The sequence below is a fragment of the Schistocerca serialis genome, chromosome 1, assembly GCF_023864345.2.
Source record: "Schistocerca serialis cubense isolate TAMUIC-IGC-003099 chromosome 1, iqSchSeri2.2, whole genome shotgun sequence".
Taxonomy (NCBI): domain Eukaryota; kingdom Metazoa; phylum Arthropoda; class Insecta; order Orthoptera; family Acrididae; genus Schistocerca; species Schistocerca serialis.
In genome coordinates, this window is record NC_064638.1 from 811,150,110 (window position 1) to 811,161,484 (window position 11,375).

Here is an 11,375-nt window from a genome sequence, read left to right on the forward strand (position 1 = left end):
ACTGATTGCAGCGAAATTTGACGGTGCTCTGTTGGACCTCTACAGTCATACACTGACATCCACGTATTTCCTGTACAGAAACCAATATTACGAGCAAAATGAAGGGGTACCTATGGGCAGCCCACTGTCCCCTGTGGTTGCCAACATGTTTATGGAGAGTTTTGAGGAGAGTGCGTTGGAGACAGCCACATTTAAACCCACATGCTTCTTTAGGTATGTGGATGACACCTTCGTGATCTGGCCACATGGGATGGCCAGGCTCAATGAGTTTCTTGAACATATTAACTCATGCCACCCTAATATCAAGTTCACAATGGAACTGGAGAAGAATGGCCAGCTGCCATTTCTGGATGTTCTAGTCCAGAGGAAAGCAGATGGATCAATTGGCCACAGTGTGTACCGAAAACCAACACACACTGATTTATATCTGCAGGCCACCAGCTGTCACCACCCTGCACAGAAGACTGGGGTTCTGAAGACTTTGGTCCACAGAGCACGTGCCCTGTCAGACCAAGAGAATCTACCTATAGAGATAGAACGTCTCAAAACAGTTTTCTCCAAGAATGGATACACGGACAGACAAATTGAGAGGGCACTCCAACCAGCCACTATACCACAGGTTCGTGAAGAAGACCAAGATGAAGCAAAGAAGGTGGCATATCTGCCCTATGCTGGTTCTATTTCTGCCAGAATCAGTAGGATCCTCCGTAAACACAATATCAAGTGTGTTTTCAGTCCATCCAACAAGATCGGGGGACTGCTGGGGAGTGTCAAAGACGACCTGGGGTTACGAAAACCAGGGATTTACAATATACCTTGTCAATGTGGTATCTCCTACATTGGCCAGACGACAAAAACTATCAGATGCAAAGAACATCAGAGGCACACTAGATTAATACATGTGACTAAGTCAGTCATTGCTGAACACTGTCTAGAACTAGATCATGCCATGAAGTATGAGGATACCAAAATTCTAGCACAAACACCCAGATTTTGGGACAGTGTTATAAGAGAATCGATAGAAATTAAAATGGCTGACGATCTTATGAACCATGACACAGGGTACCAGCTAAGCAGAGCCTGGGATCCGGCTCTGGAATTGTTAAAGGAGCAACGGGGCCAGCTGCAACACTACACAAACAGAAAAACCAGAGACATGGAGATGGAAAACGAGCCCCTGACGGACTACCAGGCGCACCAGACCGAAGATGGAACACCCAAAAGTGGGACTGGTGGGCGCGGACCGCAGAGGGAACATCCAGAGCCGCAGCGGACGAAAACCGGAGCGGCAACGCTCCAACAGGTCGTGGTGAGCGGGCGCGGACCGCAGGGGGAACGCTTGGTACCCCAGACCGTAGATGAAACCCCCAGGAGCGGGTTTGGTGGGCGCGGACCGCAAAGGGAACACCTAGAACCGCATCGGACGAAAAACGGAGCAGCAACGCTCCAGCAGGTCGCAGGGAATGGGCGCAGACCACAGAGGAAGCGCTTGCAGCCGCTGGTGGAGGGGGAAGGCCAAAGGCATAAATACTGGACCAGGTCCACTCGAGGGCAATCTCAGGTCGCACCTGATGAGGGTCACGAGCTACGTGACCGAAATATCGTGCAAGTACGACGGTGATATCCGGCAGAACACCCGACAACCCAAGATGTCATTAGATCGCCGGGAAAGCCTGAAGAGTTACATCAGTTACTTAATTGTATAATGTAAAAACTTTACATAAAACATTATTTCACATTCACACCTTCATTCTCCTTCATAACGAAGCACAATTATAATAGTAATTAATAAACAATTAGAAAATTAAAGAAAAACAGAGCTGTAAATAAAGACGACAGTATTTTACCTACACCACAAACAGTGTCCATCAGTTAGTGAGCTCTGCCAGATCGAAATGAAACAATATATACTCTGGCACCTGACACCACCTGCCCTGCGCTCTTCTCTTGCTGTATGCCTGTTCACTGCTTATGTGCGATGTCAAAGGCCATGGTGTAAGACACTACGCCTCATGGGATACTAACTCTGTATCTTTTGCTGGTATTTCTGTAAGCTTTAAATAATTTAAGCATTTTGTGGTTGTTTATTTCACAATTTGTTGCTAAAGATTGGATGATTTCCTCAAAATATCTGTTTACCTATATGAGACGTCTGTCGAAATGAGTAATCTCACCACGGTATTGAGGAGTTCAACGTACGGGAGCTTTATGTAAAAGATTCAGAGTCCTGCTTTTGCTGTAATTTCCTGATGGTCTACAGGCGAGTACTTCGGTTCGTTGTACTGCTGGACAGAAATGGAACGCTGTATGTGAAGACCAAGTGCTACAAATAAATTTTATTTTCACGTAGACTGGGATGCCAACAATCATTCCGTGTACTTTTCTTTCGCAGGTTCTGACAACATTTGACATTACACACTTGATATTTCGCCTAACAGTTTAACTTTTGACATTGTAGTTTTTGATCTTTAATCAGTTCTGTTTTTCTTGTGTTACTTTTAATTCTTCTAATATGGGTAATAGTATATTCCTATTGAATAATATATTTTTAAGTCTACAGAGGTGATCACACTCCTTCACCATTGTGGATTTATAAGATGGTTTCGAGATTGAGAATATGTCCAGCGGTGGACCAGTCTTACCTCAGCTCTTAGTAAACGAAAAACAGCGTCTGGATCACAGTGTCTTTATTGATGACTGCCAGTTTCGGTCTGCCCTGGATACCATCTTCAGGCCTGGCGCCATTCGGTGAAGTCTATCAGCAGTGGTGCGAGTGGCACCAGCTGTATGTTGTTCATACCGATACTAAGAAACCAGACCTGAAGATAATCCGCAGGGCAGATCAAAACCGATAGTCGTTAACAAAAGACATTGTGCTTCAGATGATGTGTTTCAGTTGTTAATAGACTGATGTCTCGGATCCTATGACATGGCATCCGTCACGAAATTATCTGTCCTGCTTGATATTCACTCATTTTTTGTTTGTTTTTGCAATGTAGTCGCGTGAAAAACAACTCAAGTATAGTAATTTTCTAAATTGCTTCGGATGGCTTTTATCTCGTCAACAGGTGTGTCTCCAGAGACCAACGAGTGAAGGAGAATGTAGACGGCATCTACCTGCCAGCAAGACTCGGACGCCGCGAGTGACTCCTGAGGAACCACCGACGACTGCCTGGCATCAGTCGACCTCTGTACTCCACCCCTGTAGACTCTCTGCCTGCATTGGTTTCTCTACTTTTATACCCTCTCTACACACGCCACTCAGCGACACTCCTTAGAATCGTAGTGTATTTACACTAGCATCCTCACAAAATTATCAGCATAGAAAGTGATGTCACAGTAGAGCTTTTCACAGCAGAGAAACACACAAGGTGTGGAATGGTGCATTGCGGACATCCAGCACTGTTGTAGTTTCTTAGAGAAGGCTGACCTCCAGCTTTATCACTACTAGGTTTAGGTCTGAAATCTGTAACTAATGTAAGCAGACTTGCGCCTATATGTACACTAAGACTGTTAGACATAGAAATAGAGACATGACAAGTTTAGCGTGCTTAAATAATTTAGAAAATTGTGATTACTTAGAATTATCGTATTTAATTTTCATATGTATACTTTTTGGTGAGTTTTAATATTCCATTATGAAACATCTTGTACCATTATTTATAAAAATAAAACATGTGAAACTTATTATTCACTAGTGCATTCATTTGAACATTAAAAGAAGGAAAATATTAGCACTCCTAAGTTCTTGTTGAGAAGAAAATCTTTTAATACGAACAAAACGAGTTATATTATTACTTACAACTGCCTAATTCAAGTTGGTTTTCTTATGTACACGTACAATTAGATGTTTTTCAGTTGGAGACATTATACACTGGACAGTATAACAACAAACTACGCACATGCTTTTGTACAATCAATATAGGCATCATTTCGTCTAATGTTCCACGAATAAGGAAAAGTAAATGTGTATTACGATCAATTTATATTAGAACGTAATCATTATCCTTACTATTTCCACAGCTGAGTACCACACGTATCAAGCCATTCACTATTTCAGAATTGCATCTTGTTTTAGTTGCAGAATATTCAGTGTTGGTTCAAATGGCTCTGAGCACTATGTGACTTAACTTCTGAGGTCATCAGTCGCCTAGAACTTAGAACAAATTAAACCTAACTAACCTAAGGACATCACACACATCCATGCCCGAGGCAGGATTCGAAACCGCGACCGTAGCGGTCGCTCGGCTCCAGACTGTAGCGCCTAGAAGCGCACAGCCACTCCGGCTGGCCCATATTCAGTGTGCCTGCAACTTTGGCTACATAAGTTTCTTGCAGTGCAAATGTGTCTGTGGTATTTTCTGTCTGATGCAGTTGCACTGGGTGCTGTAGCAGCCCTTTTTTTGTTGTCGATTTTTCGTCTAATAGGTGAAAGTTTGATTTTATTTTGTACACATTGACTGTCATTGAAGGGTTTTACTTTTATTTAATATTGTCCCAGCTAAGTATCAGTTTGATTACTTTTAAAAACCAATGTTAAACGTGGGTCACTACACGTATAGTCTTCCCAACTCTGAGAGAAAAAATCTTTAGTAGCTTTACTACCAATGTTTACAGACGACGATACTTTAACGTTTCGTTCAGTTGTTTTAGTTACGAATCGCTAGTTTGTTCTTGGCGTAGATCACGTAACCTTAACGTTTATTAATCTAAGTTAAATTAATGTTCAAGACTTGTATTATGTTTCAAATTAACAAAGTCAGTTTATTTACAAGAATTATTAATAAATAGGTTCACATATACGATCTCAGTCAAAGAAGTTCTTTAATTAGATGTCTAAGTAGGATTCCCGCTAGCATCAGAGATGTTAGATAATATCCTGTCACTTTCGGTAAATAAGTTATTTCTATTTGATATCCGCAAACTGTCATTAACTATGATCACTAGTCGCGTGAAGTTAAAGTTTCCTACTATCACAATTCAAAGTCCGAATCCGGTTAAAATTCTCAATTCAGTAAAGTGTTTAAATATTCACACAAATTGACATTAAAGCCAAAGAGATTACTTTTCACCTTCCCATTTATATAATCTGATAAATGTCCAAATTAAAGTCTTGAATTGACAATCCTCAAAAACAATCTCGTCACGATCTGGTCTTGATCCCCGTTTAATAAAGTCCCAGTCGTTGTTCTCTAAAGCTGTACATCCTAAATAACTTCCGAACTAGAACATACTAGAGACTGGAGTATCGTAATTACAATGTATGGCTGTTTATACTTTAATAAACACTATCTTTGGTGGCCCAGACCTAAGTTCTATGACTATAATATTGATTTTCTTATGTATTGGAATAACAAATATTTTAATATTTTCTACTTTTTCCCCCTTTCCATGTTTCTAAAATTTATAATTAAATTTTCCTTTTCTTTCCTTTTGCTTTCCCTCTATTTGTTTTTTATTTATTTTTCGTAATTATTACTTGTGGAGGGACTTGGGTCATTTTGTGAATTGATATTTTAAAGACATGGGAGCTAATTTGGGAGATATTTTTGTTTTTTCAACACCGAGAGGCGCTGTAGATGTTACAGTGCCCCACAATCCTGTCACTAGTCAGTGCTTCCTTACAATGCAAATTATCTTCATTTACTGTATTAACTTCACGCTGTACTGCATTTTACAGCTTACATTCCCCACTTTTTACAATTTAAAAATTCTAGAAAATATTTTATTGTTTCGTTTCTTACTACAATACAACAATGTCACGCCACTAGAAGCTGAAATGTGTACAGTGTCCTGTCACAAAGGCTCCATGTTTAACATTTCTTCACACACAAAGTTATAGAAATTATGAGAGCTAATTTTTAACGAAAAGTTTGGCCATGGGGGCTAATTTAGACAATCGTATGCAAAATTAATTTTTCTTCTCCATATATATCATAATAATTAGCATACAAAACAATGATTATTACAAACAGTTTCTGTTAGGTCACACTAATCTGTGATTATGTGTTGTAGCAGTGTGTCATCAGTCCCATTTGGACATGGTTTCTGATGAGTTATGGAATCACAATAATTAAACCCACATTTACAATTACTTATTAACTGTCTGTATTAACTATTTCATGAGAAGCTATTGAACCAACTTTCATGTGTAATATTAATTATGAACTGTACTGTGAAACACTAAATAATCAGCAAATGATTCCCTCATTTTAATGGTTATGAAAATTCCTGTATGGTGCTGAACAAAACAATAACTAAGGGAACCAAAGAAATTAATCTGCAGACCTAATTCTTTACAATTATGTCCATAAATTTCAAGTATACATAAATGAGCATAACCTAACCACACTTTGCAACCAATGAGACAATAAACAATAGGAACTGATGGTTTCTGTTAATGTTTTTTTGACTAAATCTCCCAGAATTAATTTACTGCCATATTACTAGCTGACATCTGGTGGAAATCTGACTCTATTACAACATTACATAACAATCAAAATTTGTGATCCTTTTTAACGACGCTAAATCACTAAGCAGTTTTCCAAGGTAATACAAAGTTAGTAAAGTATGACAGAATTTTTGTAATTATGATACTAAGGTGCTTTAGAGGACATGGGCCTTGGACTATAACAGGTTGCATGACTTGAGTCAATAACAATCTGTACACACATACAAATTAAACTATATTTATACAAGAGCACACAATAAATAGTAGAAGGGCTGTGTCTCTTCTAGGCCGTAGTTCAAGCATCTGTCACTATTCTTATGGTGCTGCAGTCACAGAATCCGTGATGGTTCTCAAGGTAAATTTAAAAATGCAAGATGTTGCAACTAGCTCACTAGTGATAACTGTAATTATGGTGACATATTCAAAAATATCTTAAGGATGTATTATTTATTAAAATTAGTAAATCTCATCTAAATCTGATAAATTAGCTCCTTAATCGAATGTATTCAATTGATGTGAATTTTGTATCTTTTCCAAAGCATCTTAATTTGGCACCATGTTCAAAAGTATCTGAATGACTTGAATTATTTATCAAAATATGCAAGCTTTATCTGAATTGTCTAAATTGGTGTCATGTTCAAAAGTATCTGAATGACCTGAATTTTGTGCCATGTTCAGAACTGTTCAAGCAACCTGAATTATTCATCAAAATATATATATAAGTGTGTATACAATATTTTCATTTCCACATCAAAATTAAAAGTTAAGAACCACTTGCTGACATCCATAGCTCGATCTCTGTGCCACACTTGATATAAGCTGTAATTAAAAGAACGCAAACCACTTGTATCAATTATCAACAATACGTAAGCTTCACATAACTTGTCTAAAAGGACATCATGTCAAGATATCCAAACAACTACTAGTTATAAAATAAATGTAAAGGGTGTAAGTTATACTGTCCACATGTCTAAGATGTGTGTGAAAAATATGTCAGCTCCACAATTCTTATGTCAAGCGACATCATGCCAGTTTTACGTACAAAATATATCGCCAGACTATTTTAAGAAGTAATTCAAAGAATAGGAACTATCGTTTCTTACTGATAAAGACGTTTATTACAACTGCTCGGGATGCTATTTCATCAGTGTCATTTAGTCTTCACTGTATGACAGCATATTTCCTTTAGTACAAGAATCAAATTATTCTTTTCACCAAGGACACTTTAAGCTCTAAGTTAGATTAGCAGTGGTATCCATAAATGTCGTGTAGTTACTGAACAAATCTTTTTGTGTTTTGGTTTCTTTCACTTGTGGTACAGAGATCAAACTAATGGTGTTGAGTAATCAGCAAGTCACAGCAGCAGTGCCAGTAAGCAAACTACATAGGTTTTGATGGGTAATACAGACACTTCATGCATGGAAATATTTAATCAGTATACTACAGACATCAAGTTTAATGTGTGGACATGTGCTGATTAAACTGTAAGTTTTATCAGTATTTATTTTATGCCAGTCATGTGTATTAGTTAATGTTAATAGAACAATTCAGTTGCGATGGTAGTGTCATGCATGTTTTGTACACGAAATCATTATGCATTTTGATAAATAATTTTTATTTTTGTGCAAGATCAAATTTTTGTTTTTAGTCATAAACCGGTAACTGTACTTGCGTATTATGATAAGAAACCTGACTGCGTTTTATACTTGAAATCTTTATTTTTCTGATAAATAATTTCATTTTAGTGCAAAGGTATGTTTTTTATAGATTATCAGACTTTCATCTTTGTATGGACGCTTCTTCCAGCGTTGTTTTTGGTTATGTTTCGTATTTGACATATTTTTATGGAAATATCTAGATTAAATGAAAACTTATAAAACACATTAATGATCTCATCAAATCATGTAGTTTTTAGTAGATTCGTTGTATTAAATCGTCGTAAAAGTGATGTCAAAATTCAGAACATCTGTGACCCATAATATCAGTCATGTAAAGAATGACGAAAAGCTATCTTAGTCATGAAATAATGTTAATTATATTTTTATGGTGTAAAACATGATGCACTGTCTTACCCCCTACCACTACAATAGTGCTTGATGTGCTCATACATTCTTACGTAAACCTATGACCAGAATGTCAGCATGCTTTACGAATTTTGACAGATATTTTAGATGTGGAGCTATCATTCTAACATTTACCATAAACATTGCATGTGTTGCTGATATTTTGTTTGATATGCATTTTAGACATGGAAACACTGTAAGTTAAACGCTTTACGTATTTTGATGGACATTTTGAACATGAAAATAGCATTGTGGTACTTCATATAAGAACTTTGTGTATTGTTGTTTTCTTTCCCCCTAATATGGTATGTGGTCAGTTTTTTTGTTTACTATCTCGCTTAGGCCTAAGGTGTGTCTCCAGATACCGACGACTAAAAGAGAATGTAGATGGTATCTACCTATCGCTGACAGCATGACTTGGATGCCATGAGTAACTACTCAGCAACCCCCAACGACTGGCTGACATCAATGGTCCACTCGAAAGCCACGCCTGTTGACTCACTACCTGCATTGGTTTCTTTGCTTTTATATCCGCTCTACAACTAACTGCTTAGCGTTTTATTTTACCAGAACACATGCGTTCTGTATCGTTACAGTACAATTTATATGTGGAAATAGTGTCAGTTACACTCTGCCTGTATTTTGGATGTGAAAGTAGCAGTGTCACATTTGATATAAACATTGTGTAACTGAGGTATTTTTCTCACAGATTTTGGACATGATTATATCTTAACTTACTCCCATCACATAGTTGTGATAAATAATGAAGGCCATCCAACTACTTCGACCATGCTGCCAATTTATGCAGTCTAGATGAGGCATATGTACTGTTGAAAAATGATACAAGACAAATGCATACTTTTGAACAGGGGCCAAAATTCAGATGTTTGTGTGTGTGTGTGTGTGTGTGTGTGTTTGTGTGCATGTGTGTGCGATTGTATGAGCGATTGTGTGCATATGTGCTGCTAACAAAGCTTCTATATTTGAACAGGCAGAAATCGAACTATAGACAAAAAAGTAATTTTAGGCAGGGAAATGAAAATTCTGTACTGTCCACCTTTTACATATTTTTGACGAATAATTTAGGTTGTTTGAATACTTTTGAACATGGTGCAAAATTCAGATCATTCAGTTATTTTTGAAAATGTCGAACAATTCATGTCAGTTCGATACTTTTAATGAGTTAAAAACTCAGAGCGTTTGCATATTTTTGAACATCATGCGAAATACATACATAATTTGAGTAAAGTTACCTATTTTCATAAATTACATAAGTTGTTCAGATATCTTTGAACATAGCACCATAATGACAACTCACACAACTGAGCAACTTCTCTCATCTTGGATTTTTAATTTTTTTTTTTTGGATTTATCACTAAAACAACTGGACTAGTCGCACAATCTTGCATTTTTTAATTTCCTGTCACCATCATGCTCCATTTTTAAATTTCTCACCAACAACATTTTAATTTTTGAATTTGCCAGCAGCAGCTGCTTGGATTCCACAACTGCACCACCTACAAGCAATGGATGCTTGACTATGTGCTGGAAGGAATTTGATCCTTCTACTTACGTGACTTACAATAGTAAAGAATATTTTACAGTACACTATCTGGAGGCACTGATGCAAAGCACTACATCTACATCTTGCATTACTGTGTAATTTCCGCCTCACCATATACAAGACTCTTCTTCTAACTAACTGTTTGTACGGAGCACTGTTTAAACATTCCACATATTTGCTATCGGAGCCAACGACCGTCCGAGACAATATTCCAGCACATCTATATAGATTTAACCCTTGTATTCGATCCAAGGTGGTTTTACTATACTGGCTAGCTACTGACTGGTGCTATTCCTTAAGTTGGCGTGCTCTCCACGCGGCTTCTACCTTTCGTATTTGTGCACTTTTGCTTCCTTAACACAGATAGAGTTGCCTATAGTTTTTCTCATCCTATCGTTACAGTTTTGTCGACCACGTACGTAGACTGGTAAGTCACAATATTTTCACAGGTTACATTACACTTATGGAAATGGTTCCTATTCAATAAAAATCCAGAAATAAACATAAATAGCGGACGAATACATGTAAAACACAGAATTTTTTTTATTTACTACTGATGTAAAATATGAATGATATGAAGTTTTGGTGTTACAAGCTAACGTTAAATGTTAGCGTAGGCGTGCAAGTAATTTCCAGTAATTTGTGTGGAGCTGAATAGTTGGTCCATCAGATTCAGCAACCAGTTCTTCTTTTGAATGAGTTTAGTTTATTTTCAGTTCAGCAATCACTTATAATTCGGCACACATCATTTTAGTGTTCATTTGAGTATTGAAAAGAGTGATTACAGTCAAATCTTCCCTAGTGGAACAATTTTCGAAGACGGAAGTCAGTATTCAAAAATGGTCATTGTCATCTTGAATGCAGTAATTTACTCTGATCTGTTGATTAATCCTGAGTGAGGAAAGGAATGCTAGCAAGAATTTAATGAAAAAAACCCTTAGTCTTATGAGTTTATGTGTATCATCCTAAGATGCTCCTGCCTTCTGTGTGATTGAGACTGAATGATAAAACCGATTATGTTATCTATGCTGTGCCTCAATTTGCCGGACACTTGTGTTTGCGAAAGGGAAATGACGTAAGAAAGGCAACAGACCTGTTGCTACATTCAATTTTTTTAACTGTCATTTAGTGAAACAGTGTCAATAAAATAGTTAAACCATTATAGCGACCACTGTTAAAGACATTGTGCCCAGCAAAACACAGATCGCGTCCGCTGCAGAACATTATCTCCATCCGAGCTACGAACTCAAGTGCGGCCAGGGATGTTTAGGAATATTCGCCAGCCGTCCTCCAGCGA

At 37.5% G+C, this 11,375-nt stretch overlaps 1 protein-coding gene across 1 annotated transcript in view; it reads left to right on the plus strand.

Annotated features, from left to right (window-relative positions):
* Window positions 1-3,687, plus strand: part of LOC126435797 (anosmin-1) — a 297,027-nt gene extending 293,340 nt beyond the window's left edge. Inside the window, exon 7 of the mRNA XM_050090466.1 lies at window positions 3,069-3,687. Coding sequence (XP_049946423.1) covers window positions 3,069-3,094 — 26 coding nt within the window. The 3' untranslated portion in view covers window positions 3,095-3,687. The remainder of the gene's footprint in view (window positions 1-3,068) is intronic.
* The last annotated feature ends 7,688 nt before the right edge of the window (window positions 3,688-11,375 follow it).